General features: G+C 40.2%; 1 protein-coding gene across 1 annotated transcript in view; it reads left to right on the forward strand.

Annotated features, from left to right (window-relative positions):
• The window catches only part of COL6A6 (collagen type VI alpha 6 chain), a 173830-nt gene that overhangs the window by 63823 nt on the left and 86057 nt on the right, over positions 1-23950 (forward strand). The window contains 10 exon segments of the mRNA XM_025913831.2: positions 5223-5566; positions 5650-5728; positions 9685-9839; positions 11866-11958; positions 13355-13408; positions 15138-15209; positions 15296-15322; positions 15873-15917; positions 16005-16058; positions 17104-17166. Coding sequence (XP_025769616.2) covers positions 5223-5566; positions 5650-5728; positions 9685-9839; positions 11866-11958; positions 13355-13408; positions 15138-15209; positions 15296-15322; positions 15873-15917; positions 16005-16058; positions 17104-17166 — 986 coding nt within the window.

Genomic DNA, 23950 nt, shown 5'->3' on the forward strand with positions numbered 1-23950 from the left:
GCTTCTTATTTAAAATACGCATAACTTTGGAGAAGTCCCGATCCTTTTTTCTCTCATTTGTGAAGTTAAATCCTCTTTCTCTGATTGTATATACGATTCAGTGTGTGTGAAAGGACAGGCAGCTGCATAGAGATAGGAGAGAAGTGACTAAGAATCAGTGTTGCTTTTTTTTGTTTGTTTTTAATGTTTGTTTATTCTTGAGAGAGAGACAGAGAGAGACAGAGAACAAGCTAGGGAGGGGCAGAGAGAGAGGGAGGCACAGAATCCAAAGCAGGCTCCAGGCTCTGAGCCAACACAAAGCCCGATATGGGGCTCAAACCCACAAACCGCGAGATCATGGCATGAGCCGAAATCAGCCGCTTAACCGACTGAGCCACCCAGGCATCCCAGGAATCAGTGTTTCTTGAGCATCCATGAAGGGTTGAGCATGGCGCTCTAAGCTTTTTTTTTTTTTTTTTTTTTTTTTTTTTGGGTCAGAGAGAGACAGAGCATGAACGGGCGAGGGGCAGAGAGAGAGGGAGACACAGAATCGGAAACAGGCTCCAGGCTCTGAGCCATCAGCCCAGAGCCCGACGCGGGGCTCGAACTCACGGACCGTGAGATCGTGACCTGGCTGAAGTCGGACGCTTAACCGACTGCGCCACCCAGGCACCCCTGTATTTTTCTTCCCGTTTATAATGAGGAAACTAGGGTTTAAAGGAATATTGATAACCTGGCCCAGATCATACAGGAAGTAACAGACAACAGATGTTGAAACGTAGTTCTGTCTGACTCCAACCCTTTTTCTGTTGTTGGTAAATTAAGCTGTCTTCTTGCTATAGTTGTCTAGGTTATCTGATGCTGACATTATACAGGACTGGTGTCTAAGTGTTGTGCTTCGCCAATTAATAGCTGAACTTAAGACATGGTGTGTGTCCTGAAAGTGTTCCCACAAGCTGCTGCCCCCTAAGGAAACCACTTGCTGTGAAAATATCACTTCTACTTCTAGTAGAAGAACTTGTAACCTGCATAACCTATCAACACTAACCACCCAGGAAGTGGTAAAACAAGATTAAGGTAGTTCAGTGTATGAACCCCAGACAAACCTGGATCTGAATCCCAAGTGTGAGATCCATGGTAATAACTGGGAGACCCTGGACAAGCTGCTGTAAGTCACAGTAAAATGAATATTAGAGGAGTTTCAGCGTATGCTGTTTCATAAGGATAAGTGAGATCATGAATGGGAAGTACATGCCATATATGCACAGAATATTAGTAACTAGCAGAGAGTATTGCAGAGGGTATCTTGAAATGATCTGATAAATACAAATACATGGAATCATGGGGTCAGTTCACAGAAGTACCATTTACCAAGAGTTCCTTAGTTTGGGAACATTAATATTTTTGCAGTGGTTCAGATTTACATTCAAATTTTATGTCTCAGTATACGACAAATTCCCGTAAGCAACTGAACTCCAAAGTCTGTTTTCTTACCTTTACTCATGCTTATTTTCCCGATTTTTCTTTGAGCCTGCTTATTCTGACCATCTAGAGGAGATATCAGGCAGTGTTCGGGACATGGAAATGCTCCCTTTTTCATGGAGCCGTGATTAGGGTAGCAAAAGAATCAATGGTACCTCTTCCCGTTTGCATCATCATGGGTAGATTAATCAAAAAGAGTTAAACAAGAGGTTAGTCTGATTAATACGAGGATTTGATTCAAGGAATGTGAGAAATGTAAGGACAAAAATAGATGATCATTTGCAACTTTCCTTGACCAGAATCTCTTTAGGTTTATGTCTTAATTGCGTTCTAGAAAATGGAGCTCAAAGCAAAGTTTATATGCTAATCCTTTATGTGCTACTACTTTGGGAGTACAGTCCTGGGGAAGCAAGAATGAGTGTAAGGGAAGGGATCTAGGAAAGGACAAAAAGTAAATACAAGATGGTATGTTCCTAAGCTTGCTGCAGCTTCTTGAGAAACCATAATTGGTGCATTAGTCATGCAGAATATCACCAAAGAAGCTGTATGGAACAACCACATAGATGGGTCCATCAGGGGGAATAGAGAAGAGCATCTATCTGCCAGTTTCCCCTCAACTACTGCCTTTCATTGATCAGAGTTACTCTCAAGGAGAGTTAATTCTCCCACACTACTATGTTGTGTTATCCAGTCTTTCAGGGAAACCAGACACAGGACCCACAGTGAATTATATATGTGGCGGTAAGTGGTGGAAGGAGCCAGAGTTCCTGTGAGTTCAGCTGAGGTGGACATGGGAACCAGAGTCATCATGGCCCTCCTGCACTGAGGATGAAGGCCATGCCAAAGACTTGCCTTCGGCCATACACTGTTGGGACACCAGATGACGATGGAAGCTGAGACTATCCATTGGACAGATGTCCAAGTCCTGGATTGGGTAGGGGAGAGGTAGTGAGTCTGAGAAATATATGAACCGGGTCTCTTACACTAACTATGTTCTAGATCATTCTTTTTTCATCTAAGATACCCCTTCTTTCAAAGGCCCCAAACAAATTTCTCTCTTATCCCAACCAATAACTGCCAATAGCCCAACTTTCCCCTTTAAAATATTTAGGAATTGTTTTCTAATCTTACTGATATGTCCTACCTTCCTAACAGTATTTATTAATACTGAGAATCTTCCATCAACTCCAATTATGGACTCTCTTTATAAATCAGATAATTAAAATGAGTTTTTAGGTCTGGCAGGAAAACTGTTAAGATTACCTGTTTTACCTCTTTTCTGTTCTTTTGTATTTTTATTTTGGAATGTATAATCTGATTTTTATAAACAAGAAAATTAATGCCCAAAAAGGTTAAGAGATTTGCCAGAAGTTATTTAACAGTAACAGAGTTGTGACTAGTCCGTGACTGAGAGTAACCGTTGAGCCTTCCCACTTAACGACCTCCCCCTTCCAGGCTTCCACCCTGGTTTGTGAGGGTGCTCAAAACAAGAGTTTTGCTTCTCCTTGTTATCTCCCTCCACGGCCAGCCCTGTGGACTCCCTTCCTGATTTGCCCTGCGTTTATTGCCACTTTTCAATATCCCTTCCTCCTATCCTAAATTAACCCTTCCTTATTTCTCTTTTCCAAAACGATTCCTGCCTCTTGTTAGCTCTGAAGGGCTCCTGATTGGAGGGCCAATGTCTCTGTAGACTTGGTAAGGCCCTTCCTTCCATGAGAGCCCACTTGATGAGTAGGGTCTACTCTAATTGTATTCAGACATATAGCTGCCAACTCTGGGCTTGTTTCTCAAATTCCATTCCATCGATCACATTATTATGGAATCATTTGTCAATTTGAATTAGTTAAATACAAGGAACTTATTTTACTAGAGTTTGTACTTCCAGTAATCTAGACCAAAAGTTAAAACACTTAATTTTTAGAGGGGACAGTTCCCAGGATCATTCAATGACATTTTGGCATTGCTGCCAATGTTTGTTTTTTCACAAGAAACTGTTTTCCTTGAAGGCTGTGATCTGTTTGGGTTACTGAATGGTTTTCTGTTCAGGGGTTAAAACAGTGTTCATCCAAGAGTGAAACTTGCAATCTCAAGATAGAAATGAAAGGATATCGATTCAACAGGGATTTGGGAAAGGACATATTCTGATGCTTTTGACTAGTTTCTTTCTCTTTATCTCCTTTTCTAAATATTGCAGAAGAGATTTTCCAATAAGTATATATGGCAAAGTAAGCAATAAAGAAAAACTGAAGAAAACCCACCTTTCAGATTTGTTTTGATAACAGCGAATTACCTCAAATGTGATGGTGAAAATTGATGACCAAATAAGGCTTTTATTTTTCCCTCACCCACATCTTTTTTCATTAAACATGAATAAGGGGACAAGGGAGTGGGATAAAAATGAATCAAGTTTACTGGCCCTTATTTTAAAACCTGAAAATGACATTTTGATTTCAAATACTTGCAAATGTACAATGGACCAGTGTGTCTAGAGGTAGTGTAGGTGGGCATTTGTCCACACAACAGATATCTGAAAAACTCCATATCTGAACAAAGCAAATTAAAAATAAACTTTTCCTCCCACCTATTTTTTGTTTTTGTTTTTGTTTTTTTAACCAAGCAAACTGGTAAAATTTGCTGAATTTGTATCCAGCTGAATTTGCTGGAAAAAGTTGAAGTTTTGGAAAGCTGAAGTTCTGGAAAGAAGAATGCATATGTCCTACGACTTTATCCTTCTCTGATTATACTCCCTTTCGGAGGCTTAGTTTAAATTATCAAGTCCCTTCTAGTTTCTCCAATGCTTACATGTCCCTGGCCTTAGTAGGGATAAGAGCAAAGCACTCTAAATGCAAAACTCTAAGTATTTCTCGAATCCCGGAATGGCAAAGGTTTCAGCTTCCTGACTGCCTGAGCTCTGAAGGCAACACCGTCTTTGGCATAAACTAAGCAAGATCCCAAAGGATCTCTTGGAGTTTTTCTTTTTTACTTTTTCCTTTCTGAGTGGATGTTAGAAGACAAAAAGAAGATGGGGCGCCTGGGTGGCTCAGTCGGTTGAGCATCCGGCTTCGGCTCAGGTCATGATCTCACGGTTTTTGAGTTCGAGCCCCGTGTCGGGCTCTGTGCTGACAGCTCGGACCCTGGAGGCTGCTTCAGATTCTCTGTCTCCCTCTCTCTCTGCTCCTCCCCTGCTGGTTCTCTGTCTCTGTCTCTGTCTCTCTCTGTCTCTCTCTCTCAAAAATAAATAAACATTAAAAAAATTTTTTTAAAGAAGACAAAATGAAGAATCAAAGATTGTTTTTAGAGAAATCATCATAGTCCTCACTTTAGACAAATCATGATTTATTTTTTCTAAATGACTATTCAAATTTTTGTATTCCCTTCTAGTTAAAATTTGTTGAACGACCTTAATTGGTAAGTAGTATGATATGGATTTCCTATTGTAGACTATTACCATTTCCACTATAATTTCAGATATTTAGATGGTTTTGCATGGCTTCTTCAGTGGCCACAAATGAAGTCTTTCAGAACTTTGTTACAAAATCCTCTAGATTTTATACCAGTTAAAAAAAATATTCTATCCTTGTACAGGTTGTCCAAGAGTGATTCTAAGCCTCTTCCTGTATTCACTCATGCTCTTCCTTGTTTTCCAACTTTATAACTGGAATAGAAATAAGAATTTCAAGTACCTTGATTCAGACACGGCATCCAAGCCAAACAAAGGTATTTGTGGATCTAATAAGATATACTTTTCCCTTGAACCCTAGATTGTTTTGTGGATGTTGTGGTCGGATTTGACATCTCAACTCATGAGAATGGGCAGACTTTGCTCGAAGGTCAGCCTTGGATACAAACCTACCTTCAAGACCTCTTACGTGCCATCAGCTCCCTCAATGGGGTAAGCTGTGAGGTGGGCACAGAGACTCAGGTTAGTGTGGCTTTTCAAGTGACCAATGCCATGGAAAAATATTCCCCCAAGTTTGAGATCTATAGTGAAAACATACTGAACAGCTTGAAGGATATAACAGTTAAAGGACCATCTCTTCTCAACACAAACCTCTTGAATTCTCTGTGGGATGCATTTCAGAATAAATCAGCTGCTCGAGGAAAGGTAACCTGATTTTATTTTATTTGTCAATCTGCGATTTCAATGACATCCTTTTTACTCATTTTTCTTTTTGAATACTTTCCTAGGTGGTTCTCTTATTTTCAGATGGATTGGATGATGACATTGAAAAGCTGGAACAAAAATCTGATGAACTGAGAAAAGAAGGTATTGAGCATAGGGGGAGGTGGGAAAGGAGTGTTTAATGATTTAATAACCTCAGAACTTAATTCTGGCTCTTACGTTCTCAAGCACTCAAATAACCCTAAATTTGCCAACCAATACGCATTTGGGAGAACAAATGAGCTCTCAAAACATTTTGGCGTCTACTTTTTCCTTCATACTCTATGCGTGTGAAACAGCACTGAATACAAAGTCATACCCTTTCTCTTGTATCGCTGTGTTTCTTCTTCCTGAGCTTTCCTGGAGAGTGTTCCTGTCTCCCTTGGTGTCTGCAGAAGTGAACAGTGTATTTCTTCTTGACCAAGGAATAGGAGAGTTGGATTATTTTCTTCTGACACTGTTAAAGTTTTCAGAATTGCGTGCATTGTTGGACAAGTCTACTCGTGTTTTGGAGCTTCCTAATTAGTTCCTTCCTTCAGACCACAGAGGGACAAACCATGGTGCTTATGAGTTTTTCAAGCACTGGCGCTGGGCTTTTCATTTTGGGAACCTGTGCCCAGACTGACTTATTGTCAGTTTTACTAAAGTATGGATCAGTGGAAGAAAAATGCATCCACATGTTTTGGTTTGACTAAGAATAGAAATACTTGTCTGTAAGTGCATGCTATTGGTGCCCCACCCAGACCCCCTTTCCAAGCATTTTCCTCCATCTTCAAGCTGCTGTGATTATTGGCTGCTAGAAACTCACAGGCTCTCCTTTGAAGAATTGCTGTTGGCCAGTGGAAGCCACTGGGAGGTTACTCCCTACCCCACCTCTAGGCTGCAGGTAGAGTAAAAAGAGTTGGTCCTTTATCTCAAAATGGCACCAGTTCTGTGGTGTAATTTATGTTCTAGAGTTCTCCATGGGATCAGGGTGAAGCTAGTCTTCAGCTGAAACACTTTCGAGCTCCGCTCCTTCCCTTGCCCTATCTTGCTTTCACCCTGTTCTTCTAAGAGTGCTTCCTCAATAAATTGTATGCATCCAAATCCATATCTCAGGCTCTTCTTCTGGGGAACCTGGCCTAAGACAGCTGCTTAGGCTGCTCCCCAGTTAGCTGCTAGAAGCTGGGTGGATTTTGTCTTTTTCGTTTGGTTCTCTCTCCTCAATCTTAAACAAATTACAAAGTTAACTGAATTTACAGCTGGAAAGTAATTTTTATTTTGCCCTTTATTTGCTAAAGCTGATTTCTTTTTATTCTTTCAAGTATTGGACTTTTTTTATGATCTGAGGTGGAGATATTAGTGAAGACTGAGCATAAGTCTCTAGAGTGCTTAGTGTGGGTGGCTAGGGTTTTTTGGTTTTTTTTTTGTTTTTGTTTTTGTTTTTTTCCAGCGTTTCTTTTATGGGGAAAAGATACATCAAGAGTTTTCTCCATGAAGTTTTCCTTGGAAAATCCAGATTTCTAAGACCAACCTTCTTTCTCCCAACTCCCAAAGAAAAACTAATAAATGAGCTTCAACTCCAGAAGCTGGATTTTTAATACCCCCCAAATTCAGAATCTTTGAATGGGACTGATAGAGGGATGGTGGCCATAATGCTTTTTTAAAAGTGTTAAATGGCTCTCAATATGGGTAAGGAGTACCTCTAGTTCTGGCTTCCTATATTTAAACATACATGATTTCAGTTGATGTTTGGCCCCATGATCTATTAACCTAGGAAGGCCTCCCTAATTTGAGGCCAGGTATCTATCTGTCTATCTATCTATCAATCTATCTCTCTCTCTAAACTGTGCAATTATCATGATACAAGAAGAGACCAAGAGAAAAGAATCCTCAGTGGTGGCTGTGGCTTTATAACTAATCCATATGGACTGGAGTTTGAATTTAATTTTTTAAATCTAGTGCTCTAGAGTCTTCCCAGGGATTCTTTTATTCTTTCAGGTTTTATAATCTTTTCTTCCTGAAATTATTTTTATAAATTGTATTTAAGATCATCTGACTTCTTTCTACAAAATTTTTTTTAACGTTTGTTCATTTTTGAGAGACAGAGACAGAGCGTGAGTTAGGGAGGGGCAGAGAGAGAGACACACACACAGAGTCCAAAGCAGGCTCCAGGCTCTGAGCTGTCAGCACAGAGCCCGATACGGGGTTTGAACTCATGAACCATGAGATCAGGACCTGAGCCGAAGTTGGACGCTTAACCGACTGAGCCACCCAGGTGCCCCAAGATCATCTGACTTCTTATTAGATGAGTCTGAAAGGAGCAGAATCGGAGTCCTCCATCCTGAGAAAAACAGTTACAAATAATAGTTATTGCATATTTCCTGCAAAACAACAATCCCATGGTTCTCATGACTCTTAAATTTTTATATTTCCTGGAACTTATAAGAAAAATTCCCCCCTTATAAATAGATCCATTAGCATGCCTTCTCTTGATCATTAAACTTTGTTGATGAACTCAACATTCTTCTGTTTCCCAGCCGGCTTCACCATCCCTTTTCTCCTTGTCATTCTCATTCCTGGAAGAGTGGCTAATGCCTTGTTGGTTTGAGACAAGCCAGAGATGTCAACGCTACAACCAGGGAAGTCCAGGCAAATCAGGACACATTCGTCACCCTATTCTTTGGTGTTTCTTTCTTCCTTCCATTTCAGCCAGCCACTCTGCTTTCCTCTCCTATAACTTGAACCTCCCCAGTATGTCCCTGAAACTTTGTTCTCTTCATTCTTCTCTTCTTCTCATTCAAGATAATTCAGAATCATATTACACTTAGAAGGCGTTCTGAACTTTCAGGTCCATGAACATTTCCTTTTTCTAGTTCATTGGTTTCCAAGTCCTATCTAAAGAATTCTTCACCCATCCATAATGAAATGAGAAAACTTAGCCCAATGGAGTCAGGTTTTCATAAAGCTAAGTTTATTCCATTTTAGGATTGCTCTTTACTCTGATGATGTTTTTAGTATGTTTTTGTTACTAAGATATCCTTGATAGTAGGCTTTGGAATCAGGCTTTCCAGGTAGAAACCTAAAAGTACCACTTGAGCCAGTCATTTAACTTCTCCAAGCTTCAGTTCACTTGTCTGTAAAATACAGCTATAATCCTACATACCCATACAGTTGTATTTGTATCTTACAAATAAGATAATGCATGGAAAGCACTTAACCAACCCCCAGCCACATAGTAACTATTAATAAATGAGAGCACAGTAGTTACTATGGTTACCTCCACCATAATGATGGCGTTATTACCATTATCATTTCAAGGTTATATCAATCAATATTTATCATTTCATGTTTGTATTAATTAATACTGTGCTAAGTAAGTCAACCCACTGTCAGTCCCTGAACGTTTTCTTTGAAATATTCTGGTCTATAAAATTCCAAAGCTTATGAGCTACAGCTCTGGATGATTATATGTCATTTGTTTCTAATTGCCTGACAAGAGGTCTCTTACTGTCGAACAGTCTCTTATTATAATTCCAACTGGATTATTGATTCCTTATGAGGGCTTTATAGCTGTGCTTCTCAAACTTCAATGTGCATACAAATCATGTGGTGGTTTTATTAAAATACAGATTCGGATTCTATAGGTCTGGGATGGGGCTTGAAATTATGTATTTCTGATAAGTTCCCAGGTGATGTAAGTCCTGCTGTCGAAGGTTCCCCCTTTGAATGGCAAAAATTTAGAACACTTGCTTTTTTGATAGATGAATTCCTGTATATCTTAGTATGCTCTCTGGGCCCTTTTTACATCACTATATCTCACTTCAAATCATGAGGGAACTGGAAGTTCTACTGTAATATCCCCTGTCTCCAGTTTAACTAGTTTTAAGAAAATGTAATTCCTTGTGTTCTCTGATGATAATCTTGTCACTTGTCAGTTTTACATTGAGTGGTTGGGGGAAGGTGACAACAAAATGAGTGTTCCTCTTGCAACTGTTTTCCTAAAATGACAATTTAGGTACGTATGCAAACAGATTAAAATAACCAAACCCACCTCACCCGGAGTAAACTGTGTTGGATAGGCCTGAATGCCCTCATAACTGTTGCTCTGGATGGAGCCAGCGACTCAAGTGACCTGGCTGATCTTCTCTACATTGAATTCGGAAAAGGGTTTGAGTATAGGACCCAGCTCACTATTGGAATGAGGGACCTTGGGAGCCGACTGTCAAAGCAACTGGTATGTTACTTAGAAAAGGCTGGTGAGTTTAAACTTTCTGTCTTGTATATAGATTTAATATTTATGCTTATGAATTTCACTTGAGAATGAAAAAAGCTTTTCTGAATTAGTGAACAACCTAAATAAGAGGGTGTTTTGAAAAAAAAATGATAGAGATCTGTCAAAGCAAGTTTAATTAATGTGGTAGGCAAAAAAGAAGGAAGAAACTGAATAGCACCTACAGTCCCGCCCGAATTGTAGTCACTGAACATAAGTGCCAGAGGGAATCTGGGGTGAGAGGATGAATCCGCTGCTCCCTCAGCCAGCCAGTGTTCACAGCCCTTGTGGATCCTAAGTGTTCCAGCTTACCACAGTGAGTATAATTCTAGTGTTTAAGATGTGTGTTTTCCCTGCAATGTGGCCTGTAAAGGAGAGTCAATTGCATTTGGAGTTCAACCAAAGAAAGAGCAACCTGCTTCGATGTTGGAGGAAGAACGAGTGATGGGATGATAGACCTCCTACGTTGTCCTGTGTGTGTGATCAAAAGCTTTTTCAGTGTCTTCACTGAGATGTTTGCCTTGTGAACTCTTTTTAGAACCTAGTGCCGATGGGAGATGCATTCCAGTCATGCCCCTTTCAGAAATGTACATGAACTCAATAGAAGGAAGGGTTACTGAGTTACATGGCACTACTTTCACCTTAATGACAGGCTAATAATTTGTGATTCACTGATGATTTATAAAATCTATAGTCACATCAAGACCCTTTCCAATAACATGCTAGCTCCTGCTGTTTCTCACCTATAGAATTTGCATACAAATAGATGTTTAAACACAATTTGTTCAGTGCAGAAATTATGTAAAAATAATCACTTCAGGAATATAGAGGGGCACCTGGGTGGCTCAGGTTGGTTGAGCATCTGACTCCTGATTTCAACTCAAGTCATGATCCCAGGGTCATGGGATTGGCCCCACCTTGGGTTCCACAACTAAGTGTGGAGCCTGCTTGGGATTCTTTCTCTGTCTCTCTCTGCCCCCTCCCCAGCTGGTGCTCTGTACTGACAGTGTGCACCCCGACACAGGGCTTGGTCCCACGACCCTGAGATAATGACCTGAGCCAAAATCAAGAGCCGGCACTTAATCAGATGAGCCACGCAGGCCCCTGTGGAGAAATTTTTTCTAATGGCTGAAAAGGAACATTATATAATAATACAGAAGCACAATTGCTAAATGGTTATAACAAAACATTTTCATTGTTCATCACACTAGAATTTTGATGGGAAACTTCTCAACACAAAGATTGATTCTACCCTACTAAGGCCAAGCATGGTGTTTATTGAGAACTGAATTTTCCGAAAAATTTAATCTTATGGGTTAATTATAAAAATGCAGTGGAATCTGTCAGTTTTTCAAAAGACAACAATGTTCAGGATAAAAGTCACTGACATTTTTCAATCTATAATACGGTTTTTCAGCCTGGGTGTAAAGAGGAATCTTCTCCCCGTGCCCCCACCCTCAGCAAGTGTTTTGGAAATGTTGAGTGTGTAATTGGTGTGTTAGAAATCTTGTTACAAACTTTTCTGGAAGTGTTTACCACTGGACTCCATTGCAAGCCATATGACATTGGACACTAAATCCTCAAGCATACAAAGATTTCACAAAAGGGGAAAAGGAGCAAACAGCATTCATCATATCGAACAAAATATTGGGGGCAAAATTATGAGGTAATCAACAACATCATGGTCAATGCTGGGATGGGGTGGAAACAGGAAATGAGTATGCAAGGAGTTGGCCGTGGCTAAACTAAGCATTTCGAGAGCACGAAAGGATTTGATTTGATTCTGAAGTCCTCATGTGGTGGAGAATGCAGACCACAGAAGGAAGGATAGCAGCTAAAGAATGTCGCAGGCACTCTGTGGAGCACGGTCACTTTAATGGCAAACGGGCTTCTGAAACGGTGGTAAAGGTCTGAATGACGTGGCTAAGCTTGTATGTGTGATTGGGAAGCAGTGCCATCAAATGTAATGTACTTCCCACCCTCCGCCAAGGTCAATGTTGCTGAGAGGACATGCTGCTGTTTATTCTGCAAGTGCATTGGAGGGGATGGCACAATGGGAGATCCTGGACCACCGGGCAAAAAGGTGATTTTAAGATTTATGGTGCACTATATGTGAATGTCATATGTCTGAAAGACATGAGTTTAGGTAGAAATAAAGGATGGTTTTTAACTTCAAGATAGAGCCTGTGAGGTAACCACTTAGGATATTCCTCATCTTCTATGTCAAATTAGATAGTCATGGCTTTCCCTTGGAGTCTTCTAAAGAACCTTCTATACAAGTGTTGGGAGCAATGGCTGCCAAGATCCTTGCTTATCCAGTGTTCAGCAGCAATGACAACGACACAGAGAAATCAACTGCGATCTCTGTGTGGAATAATGAAAACCTCCTGAAAATAAGCGTTATTTCAATTTCCATTTTTAATGACTACAGAGTGATAGAAGTGAAGTAGGGAGTATTTGGGATAGTCTGCTGAAAACCAAATGAGGTCAGATCACCCTAGCCTAGCAAAAGATGTGGCGATGTTTCAGTCAGCTTTAACCAGACCAGAAATGTCACAGATGTATGCACAAACATGCCGATTATAAAACCGTAACCAACAATAGATTCGTGCATTTCCTAACCAAAAAATATGTATGTACTCTTCTAAAAAAAAACATGATTGGGGATTTAGGAAATGGGAAAACATGTACAAACATAATATGGATGTGTTTAATAATTTCAATACTGCTTCTTTACATGTGTGTTTGATTTGTGAACAATTTATAGATGGCACTATAACTCCCAAATCAACATGTCTGTGTCTCTGTATAAAGTGTTCAGACTATTTCCTGAATGCTTCAACTTCATGTAAGGAGAATGGCAGATTTTTTTAAAGCAGGGCTCAGAAAGAATGAAAAGAAATGTGTGTGGCCTATTTTTCTATGTGTAGCATAAACCCTGAAAGATTTTTTTAATGAAAAGAGGATAATTCTAGTCTGTCAAGGGCAAATATAGCTCTGTGCACTTGAATGTTCATCTGAGAAAAAAATTCCAGCACTATATATAACCCCAGAGAGAGTTATGGACAATATTATGATCCACACGTGCACATACACTTGAGTTATCTGGATGCTTGTTTCAAAACTACATTCTTAAAACATTTTTAAATTTGAGAGAGCACGTACAAGCTGGGAAGGGACAGAGGTGGGGGGGGGAGAGAGGATCCCAAGCAGGTTCTCTGCTCACAAACCATGAGATCATGACCTGAGCCAAAATCAAGAGTTTGTCACTTAACTGGCTGAGCCACCCAGGCACCCCAAAACTATATTTATTTTTATGTGTGTAAATACAGCCTAAGTTGTGGAGGAAGAACTATTTTTTTTTTCCCAAACCCCTATAGCTCTCCGTAAAGTGAAACTAAAGTTAAAGATTTTTGCTTGATTACCTCTGGTTTTTGGTCTGTGGAGTGCTAACGCATTCTTCCTTTCCTTATTTCCAGGGATCCCCAGGTTTTAAAGGCAGTGAGGGCTACCTGGGAGAGGAAGGCATTGCTGTAAGTCAAGGTTTTCTCACCTGTATTTATTCCTGAGAACATATCTACAATAGGAAATCGTTTGTGTTAACTCAGAGGGAAAAAAAGAAAAGTCAGAGTCTAAGAATTCATGTACAAAATCTGAGGTCTTTCCTAATCCTCATCGGGCTTTGCTTCTGATGGTCAATAATGGTTTATTAACCTACTGTCTCCTCTTTGACTGTTCGCCAATGCTGCACAATGAACTCAGTGCGAAAGTTCTTTTCTTCACCAGGGGACTCAAATCACTGCCATTTCCCTCTTCCTGATCCATTTTGCACAGGTAAACCAACTCCCCACATTGTTTATCAAGGACCTCTACTCTTTTTTGCATCCATCCATCTAACCATTCCTTTCTTCCTTCCTTCCATCCATGCATTCATTTAACAATGATCTGTTGAGCATCTTACCATTTGTCACATTATTTATCAAAGACCTCATTCATAAATGAACTTATCCATTCATTTATTCATTTAACAAATATATACAAAGGAATTCTACCATGCTTCAGGCACAGTGCTAGACCCTAGAAATAAATAAAGAAAAGAAAAAATGATTCCTATCTCCGGTAACTTCAGACTAGTGGAAAGGCAAATGAGACGATTGTGTTTCCAGTTGTTATACACAAGGACTATACTAAAGGTATAATGAGGTGCATTGTGACAAAGCATGGCAGAACAAATCCATAACAGCCTTGGTAACAGTTGAATCTTGGGAGAGGAAGGCCGCAAACTAGAGGTAATGCTTAGGCAGACATCTGAAGGACAAATAGATACTTCTTCAGGCAAAGCATGTGGGGAAGAACATGTTACTAGAGAGACAGCAGTGTGTTCAAGGACATGTAACTGAGTCAGAATCGAATCTGTGTAGAATGGCACATGGCCAGCATGGCTGGAACCCAGGACACGGTGAGAGGAGGTTAGGTGGCAAGCAAGACCCATATTTTTGGGAGTCTTGAATATCCTGCAGAAGATTTGGATGGTATCTTTTAGTTGATGAGCAGTCATTGAATTATATTAAGCCCAGGAGTAAAAATGGAGGGGGCGTGGCTTTAGAAAGCACACTCAGACAATGTTATAGATGCTAGTAAGGCAGAGGTTACAGGTAGAAGTCTTGCAGTAGTAGGTGCAAGACAGAGGAGTCCTAATCTTAGTTGGGGGGCAGTATAAGTGGATATGTTAAGCATGTTGAATGTATGGAATTTGGTGACCTGGGGAGAGAGAAGCAGGAGACGACCTCTCATTTCCACTCACAAGACCTCACAGACGAGTGGGATTACCAAGACAAGCATTGCAGGAATCATATTTGGTGAAAGAAAGAAAAAGATAGATTTTGGACTAGAAATCATGCTTAGATCTTGCTTAGATGATACCTAGCGCATCTTTCTCTGATACCTCACTGATTCTTCATTATCTGTTCCTGGAATATCTCCTGAAATTTTGAGAATACATTTTAGCTGCCAGTTGTTTGTATGTCTGTTTTATTTAGATGCCACCCCACCCAGGGCAGTATCCAGGTGGGATCCAAAGCAAAGGGCTGTCATCAGAGTAGTTCTGATTGTCTTACATGCTCAGCTTTAATAAGCATGAATTCTGGACTGTAAACCATGAGCAGTTACACGTTTTTTTCCAACACAAAACTTGTAAAAATTTCTAAGACAGAATCCAGATTACAATAGAAAAAGCTTATCTAGGTATGTGGTCTTTCTCAGGGAGAAAGAGGAGCCAGTGGACCAGTCGGGGAGCAAGGTACTAAGGGATGCTATGGCGCCAAAGGTCCGAAGGTAAGGGTTGCATGAGACATTGTGAAGTCTTCCTAACATGAATTCCATTCTCCTACACTAACCACTACTGCCCTTTCTATTTTCAGGGAAACAGGGGACTAAATGGACAGGAGGTATGGTACCAAACATATCCATTTATCTGCCCACCTGGTATCTAGAAATATTTTTATTTTCGAGACTACTGACCAGTAGATTATACAAATGAAATTTCCTTTGATCTTCCTTTTTTATTGCCAGCCATTTGATTCAGTCTATTCCCGTCTTTTATTGCAGGCAATGAGTATTATTTGTTCACAGTTTGTTTCTTTTTTTTAATTTTTTTTAAAGTTTATTTATTGATTTTGAGAGAGAGAGCCAGCTCACATGCCAGTGGGGGAGGGGTAGAGAGAAAGGGAGAGAGGGAATTCCATGCAGACCCCACGCCCAGTGTGGAGCCCCACCCTGGGCCTCGAGCCAACGAATGTGAGATTATGACCTGAGCCGTCATCAAGAGTTGGATGCTCAACCTACTGATCCACCCAGGTGCCCCTGTTCACAGTTTCTATTACTCGGTAATCTTTGTTATTGCTCAGGACCAGGCTGTATATGAAAGACGAAACTAGACTTTCAGATTTGTTTCCACATAAATGTAACATACTCTTCTGATCACATCTGTGTTTTCAGGGAGAAGCCGGGGAAAGTGGAATTGGTGGATTAAATGGAGAACAGGTAGAGCTTTCTCTGTGTCCCATAAAGACCCTTCTGAGCTATTTCTCATTAAGAAGACAGAAATCTGAGTTTATCCTTCTGTTTTAGGGTGAAAGTGGTCTTCCTGGAGAAAAAGGAGAAAAGGGTGATGAAGGATCCCAGGTAAGGATTCAGTAAAGAGAACAGCAAACTGTCCTGGCAATTAAAGGTGTGACTAACAGAGTAGAACCGCTACCCTAAGTGTATCAGGCAGCTAGTGCCACAAAATTGCTTTGTGACAATCACCAAACCTCAGTTGCATGCAACAGTAAATTATTTCCTATGTGTCTGAGGTTCACAGCCTAAATCACTGGTCTAGGCTGAGCATGGATGCCCTTGGTTTGTGTGTCTGTGGGCTGGCTGGGGGCTTTGTTCCTCATGTCTCTGATCCTCCTCCTGGGGCCAGAGAGCGCTGCCTGGCTCTGTTGGCCTTAACCTTTCTGTGGCCATGGCAGGTGCACAAGGGAACAAGGAGAAACACACAAGTTCTCTTGAGGCCTAGGCTTGGAACTCAGATGAAGTCATGGCCAAACTCAGGGGTGGGGACTCTTGCCCTACCACAGTTGGAAAGCATTGCAGAGTTCCATCGCAAACAGCATAGATACAGAGAGGAGTGATGAATTGGGACCATGATGAAAAACAGCTACCACACCAAGAATGGTAACAGGGTGTTGACAAGAATCTGTGGTGCGGAGTAGCACATTGAAAATGTGTGCCACTCATTCCCATCTAGAACAGACACCAACAGCTGCCATACTTCCATCATCTTCTTTATCTGTCTTCAGGGTGTGAACAGTTGAGTCGGAACCCCAGTTTCTAGTTGATAGAACCACCTTGGGGAAAATGGATAATCTCTCTGAATCTGAGCTGTTTCATTACAAGAAAGATATAAACAATACCTAGTTTATAAAGTAGCTGTAAAAACTAAACAAGACAACAAATGTGTCTGGGACACAGACTTCATTACTGTGGTAAAGAATTGAGGTCACTCTTAAATTATTTATATGATGCCTGAAACTATTTTGGGTTGTCCCTCTGTCCGGTTTAGAAAAAGCTTTAGGAGAAAGGTATTTAGTTATTCAAATCAGGGAGAGGGGAAGCTCTTTGTTCTTACTAGTGTTATTAAAAAGTCTCGTCTTATCCTTCTTCTGATTTGTATTCTCTTTAGGGAAGCCCGGGACAGCGAGGGGTTTCTGGTGACCGAGGCGCAAAGGGCCAGCGAGGAGACCCTGTAAGTGTCGGGGTTGAGTGGGCTGTGAGCTAAACAGAGCTTAGTTCCCATCAGCTTCTGATAAGGAGAGAGACCCACTTTAAGATACAACAATCTTGAGTTTAAATCATCATAGGTACAACTGTTGTAGAACTTTAAAAGCAGTTCCTTGTGCTATCTGTGGGATGAACATGGACAGTGAGAAGACCCTGCCCATCATTTGTGCATGTATTTTTTTTTGAGACTACATATTCAGAATTGTTGTGCTTCAGAGCCATCAGGGAACTTCAATGCCCTCCATTATTTTCTTCTGAATACCTCAAAATAGGGTCAGAATGGAAGTAACAAAGCCGTCTCTCCTCTTCCGTTCTTCAGCAGTCTCTCTCAATTGAGAGTATGAGCTTAATTTTCTTGACTCCAAGCCAGCTAAGACTGTACTCAGCAAAACCTATGACCGAAAAGTACCTGCTCTCCCGGATACAACCTGGCTGAATAGGCACGACCCACACCAATGTGGGGGATACGCCAACTCCAGGGGAACGTCAGTACTATAGGATTTTCATCACCCCACCCACACATAAATAAGTCTCCAAAGCCTTAATGAATTAGGATTTAGGTTTGTTTTTAAATGTTTATTAAGCCTTTTTATTGAGATATAATTGACATGGAACACTGTGTAAATTTAAGGTATCATAAGGTATTGATTTGATACATTTATATATTGCAATATGATTACCACCGTGGGGTTGGCTAATTCCTGTATCATGTCAAATAATTATCATTTCTAACTTTGTGATGAGAACATTTAAGATCTAGTCTTTTAGCAACTTTGAAGCATATGATACAGTATTGTTGTCCGTCATCATTATGTGGGGCATTGGATCTCTAGAACTTAGTTTTGAGCTATAACATCAGAAGAGTATACAGATTATAAATGCGCAGCTTGATGAACGTAAATGCATCTGTGCACTCAGCACCCAGCTAAAGAAATAGAACATTGGACAACAGTAGAGCAACCCCAAAGCCCTCTCCCCACATGTCTACTTCATTCATTACCAGCCCCTCCCAAAGGTAATCAGTGTCCTAAAACATAGTTTTACCTGTCCCTGAACTTTAAGTAAATGGAATTATATAGGATACCCTCCTTGTTTCTGTATTCTTTTGCTCAAGTTTATGCTTGTGAGATTTATCCATGCTGTTGCCGGCAACAATAGTTCATTCAGTGTCATTGTTGAATAGTAATCCAGTGTGGGAATATACCATAATTTATTTATCCATTCTACAACAATAATTGAGTTGTTCCTGGTTTTTCCTATTATAAATAGCACTCTTATGAATGTTCTTGTACTTGCCTTTTGATTGGCTTTTATATTCATTTCCACTGGGTCTGTACTTCAGGAGTAGAATGCCTAATGATAACGTATGTGCCTATAATAAGCTTTAGCCTTTTAAGCCAGTTTTCAAAAAATTTCATACTAATTTACACTCCCACCAGCAATGTACCATAGTGGGTATAGTACACACGCATCAGAATGGCTAAACTTTTTAAAAACTGACAACACCAAGTGCTGGTAAGGATGTGGGCAATTGGGAATCTCACAGGACTTTGTATACTGGGGGAGGAGTTATTAAAGACAATGGATTGATCAGAGAAAGAATTCAGTACAATATATTGAGAAATATAAGTGGTATACATTGAAGATAACTATTTAAACAGCAGAGGAATTTACACATGAAAACAACATTGTTGATTAAGTGACGTCTTCTGATAATAGCCTGATAACCTGAGAGTTTTGAAACAGCTTCAGAGTATGTAATCAAAAACAAAAACTATCCATAAATTAAAAAAATAAGAAACACTAGTTCAAATGCAAAGACCTTTCAGTCATCTATATATGATGCCCAAAAATTTACTTGGGATATTGCTATAAAATTGCCATTCACTTTGGTCAGAATCCCCCCTAATTGTTAAATTGTCTGTTTGATTACATAAGACTTTCAAAAGAAACTGAATAATGTAAAAGGTTTTTTTGTTTGTTTTTTGTTTTTAATGTTCAGTGACTTAGAGATGGCTGAAAATTCAACCCTCTGGAACTTTTGTGATAGGCTGTTTGCCACTATACTAATTTTAGATAGTTTTTTAATGCATGGTAATTCTTCCTAGCCACTTGGGAATCTCGAATCGAAGACAACACTCTGAGCTTTTTCTTTTTTTCTTTTTTTTTTTTTTTATTTATATATGAAATTTATTGTCAAATTGGTTTCCATACAACACCCAGTGCTCATCCCAAAAGGTGCCCTCCTCAATACCCATCACCCACCCTCTCCTCCCTCCCACCCCCCATCAACCCTTAGTTTGTTCTCAGTTCTCAACAGTCTCTTATGCTTTGGCTCTCTCCCACTCTAACCTCTTTTTTTTTTTTTTTTCCTTCCCCTCCCCCATGGGTTCCTGTTAAGTTTCTCAGGATCCACATAAGAGTGAAACCATATGGTATCTGTCTTTCTCTGTATGGCTTATTTCACTTAGCATCACACTCTCCAGTTCCGTCCACGTTGCTACAAAAGGCCATATTTCATTTTTTCTTATTGCCACGTAGTATTCCATTGTGTATATAAACCACAATTTCTTTATCCATTCATCAGTTGATGGACATTTAGGCTCTTTCCATAATTTGGCTATTGTTGAGAGTGCTGCTATGAACATTGGGGTACAAGTGCCCCTATGCATCAGTACTCCTGTGTCCCTTGGATAAATTCCTAGCAGTGCTATTGCTGGGTCATAGGGTAGGTCTATTTTTAATTTTCTGAGGAACCTCCACACTGCTTTCCAGAGCGGCTGCACCAATTTGCATTCCCACCAACAGTGCAAGAGGGTTCCCGTTTCTCCACATCCTCTCCAGCATCTATAGTCTCCTGATTTGTTCATTTTGGCCACTCTGACTGGCGTGAGGTGATACCTGAGTGTGGTTTTGATTTGTATTTCCCTGATAAGGAGCGACGCTGAACATCTTTTCATGTGCCTGTTGGCCATCCGGATGTCTTCTTTAGAGAAGTGTCTATTCATGTTTTCTGCCCATTTCTTCACTGGGTTATTTGCTTTTCGGGTGTGGAGTTTGGTGAGCTCTTTATAGATTTTGGATACTAGCCCTTTGTCCGATATGTCATTTGCAAATATCTTTTCCCATTCCATTGGTTGCCTTTTAGTTTTGTTGGTTGTTTCCTTTGCTGTGCAGAAGCTTTTTATCTTCATAAGGTCCCAGTAATTCACTTTTGCTTTTAATTCCCTTGCCTTTGGGGATGTGTCGAGGAAGAGATTGCTACGGCTGAGGTCAGAGAGGTCTTTTCCTGCTTTCTCCTCTAAGGTTTTGATGGTTTCCTGTCTCACATTCAGGTCCTTGATCCATTTTGAGTTTATTTTTGTGAATGGTGTGAGAAAGTGGTCTAGTTTCAACCTTCTGCATGTTGCTGTCCAGTTCTCCCAGCACCATTTGTTAAAGAGACTGTCTTTTTTCCATTGGATGTTCTTTCCTGCTTTGTCAAAGATGAGTTGGCCATACGTTTGTGGGTCTAGTTCTGGGGTTTCTATTCTATTCCATTGGTCTATGTGTCTGTTTTTGTGCCAACTCTGAGCTTTTTCACATGTGGTTTTTGTGGGTTACTATTTCAGGAAAATTTGGAGAGCAAGATAGGATACGTAGAATCCACATATGATCAGATTATTCATAGAATACATACAAATGGCCCAAATTCCTTACAATCTGTGCCTATTCAGTCAACTGCTGATCAAATGAAAGCTAGTTTGTCTGTTGGGAATTTCCCATTTTTGAAAATCTCATGTAATCTCATGTGATGTTGGGGAGAAAACTCAATTAGATCATTTCAGCTACAGTTTAGTGAGGTTCGTCATTCTAAAGCATATCATTGTTAGAAGTCCACGTTTTATCAGTTTGTGTTAGATGACGCTCTTTGGTCCAGTTGCATAGGAAGAAATTGACAGACTGGACAATTCATATTCGGACTGACCAAACAGGGGAGCTGACGTTTGGACGTTGGTGTGGCTGCCAGGCGGGTGACACGTAGGTCCACGCCTGCTCCGCCCACTCCCTCCTCACGGGGTTTGTAGGTCTGTATGGTGGTTGGGGCGCTGTACTCTTTTAGTGGGAGCGACCCAGTGGAGCCCAGGTTGAGGTGCAGAAGAAGGCACAGCGGTGCACCTGCCCACTGGCATCTTCCACATTGCTGGGAAGTGAAAATGAAAACGAAAGGGAGGGAGGCATGGAGGTAGGAGCTGACCCAGTGATGGGAAGCACATAAGCTGGGGCTGAAAGCTTGAGATTTAGAAAATACCCAAATACTAATTTCAGAATTAAATTTCTGCGTGTATAAGTTCTTGAGTTCTTTGAGAAGGATGGCATTGAAAATCCTGGAGGACGAGGAGGTGTTCACACAGGGAAGTCAGATGAGTAAACAGAGGCTTCAATGGCTGCTAAGAGGTTCAGAGCACACAACAAGCTTTTAAAACGATAAGGTACAGAAAACTAGCCAAAATGATGAAATGGAAGATTTCTCCTCAAAGGAAATTCTAGGAAGTAGTGACAGCTAACAAACTGATCAAAAACGATTTAAGCAATATAACAGAACAAGAATTTAGAATAATAGTCATAAAAATAATTGCTGGGCTTGAAAAAAGCATAGAGGACAGCAGAGAATCTATTGCTACAGAGATCAAGGGACTAAAAACTAGCCATGATGAATTTAAAAATGCTATAAATGAGGTGCAAAATAAAATGGAGGCAGCCACAGTGCGGGTTGAAGAGGCAGAGGGGAGATTGGGTGAATTAGAAGATAAAATTTTGGAAAAAGAGGAAGCTGAGAAAAAGAGAAAAAAAAAAATCCAGGAGTACGAGGGGAGAAATCGAGAACTAAGTGATGCAATCAAATGGAACAATATCCGTATCATAGGAATTCCGGAAGAAGAAGAGAGAGAGAGAGAGGGGCTGAAGTTGTACTTGAACAAATCATAGCTGAGAACTTCCCTGATCTGGGGAGGGAAACAGGCATTGAAATCCAAGAGGCACAGAGAACTCCCTTCAGACGTAACTTGAATCGATTTTCTGCACGACATATCATAGTGAAACTGGCAAAATACAGGGATAAAGAGAGAATTCGGAAAGCAGCTAGGGATAAACGGGCCTTAACATACAAAGGTAGACACATAAAGGTAATAGCAGACCTATCTATTGAAACTTGGCAGGCGAGAAAGGAATGGCAGGAAATCTTCAACGTGATGAACAGGGAAAATACGCAGCCAAGAATCCTTTATCCAGAAAACCTGTCATCCAGAATAGAAGGAGAGATCATGGTTTTCCCAAACAAACAAAAACTGGAGGAATTCATCACCACTAAACCAGCCCTATCAGAGATCCTAAGGGGGACTCTGTGAGTGAAATGTTGCAAGGACCACAAAGTACCAGAAACACCACTACAAGCATGAAACCTACAGATATCACACTCTAAACCCATATCTTTCTATAATAACACTGAATATAAATGGGCTAAATGCTCCAACCAAAAGACACAGGGTATCAGAATGGATAAAAACACAAGACCTATCTATTTGCTGTCTACAAGAGACTCATTTTAGACCTGAGGACACCTTCAGATTGAAAGTGAGGAGATGGAGAACTCTCTATCATGCTACTGGAAGTCAAAAGAAAGCTGGAGTAGCCATACTTATATCAGACAAACTAGACTTTAAAGTAAAGGCTGTAACAAGAGATGAAGAAGGGCATTATATAATAATTACAGGGTCTATCCATCAGGAAGAGCTAACAATTATAAATGTCTATGCACTGAATTCAGAAGGCCCCAAATACGTAAAACAGTCACAAACATAAGCAACCTTATTGATAAGAATGTGGTAATTGCAGGAGACTTTAATACTGCATTTACAACAATGGATAGATCATCTAGCCAGACTGACCAAACAATGGGTCCACATGCAAACTAGGATGCTCTATTCTATAGAATGTGCTAGTGTATGACTTTTAAAATGTCATCTCTTCAATTAAATAGTTCGGAGTTGGATCGCAATAAGTTGTGTTACATCCAATGGAATAAAATTTTGGATTTTACATTACCATTCTTTTCCTATTTTCACCAAAATACAATTCTCTAATATTGTAATTAAGTTACACTCCTCTTGGAGAATTTAACAGACAAATATTTAGACTTAAAAATAAAACAGAAAATGTAGAATACAATCTTTGGCTTTGGTATGTGGGGAAGAGAAGTAATTTTTCACATAAATTCTGGTAATCTTAGTTATAAAGTAAATTCTAAACTCATCTTCTTTGCTCTCTTAGCCTATAAACTCTGTGAGTGTATAGACTATTTGTTTAAAAATCTTTCTAAGCATCTGGAACAATGACACCTCCCTGTTGGTGATCTCAAATTACTTATTGATTGATGAAGGTAATCTGGGCTGCTATCAGCCAAACAGCCCAACAGCTGGCACTCAGCAGGACTGGATAATTCTTGTCCCCTCTCAGTTTACTGACTGAATTGACTCGCTCAATTGATTATCCTAGCACCATGGCGATACTGCCCTATTGGTGGTCCTAACTACCCACGAAAAACTTTCAGTTTGGCCTGCTAAGGATACTAGCCCACAACATCTGCCTGTTTTCAATGAGTTCCTGCTGGACTGTTTGTGTAAATACTGGACAAAATGCGAGATTCCAGAATTTTCTGAAAATTGGAAAAGTAGGAATGACCGTATGGGGCTAGAAGGCTTACCAGGCAT

This window comes from Puma concolor, chromosome C2 (genome assembly GCF_028749965.1).
Source record: "Puma concolor isolate L17-30 chromosome C2, mPumCon1.1.hap2, whole genome shotgun sequence".
In the NCBI taxonomy this organism is placed as follows: Eukaryota; Metazoa; Chordata; class Mammalia; order Carnivora; family Felidae; genus Puma; species Puma concolor.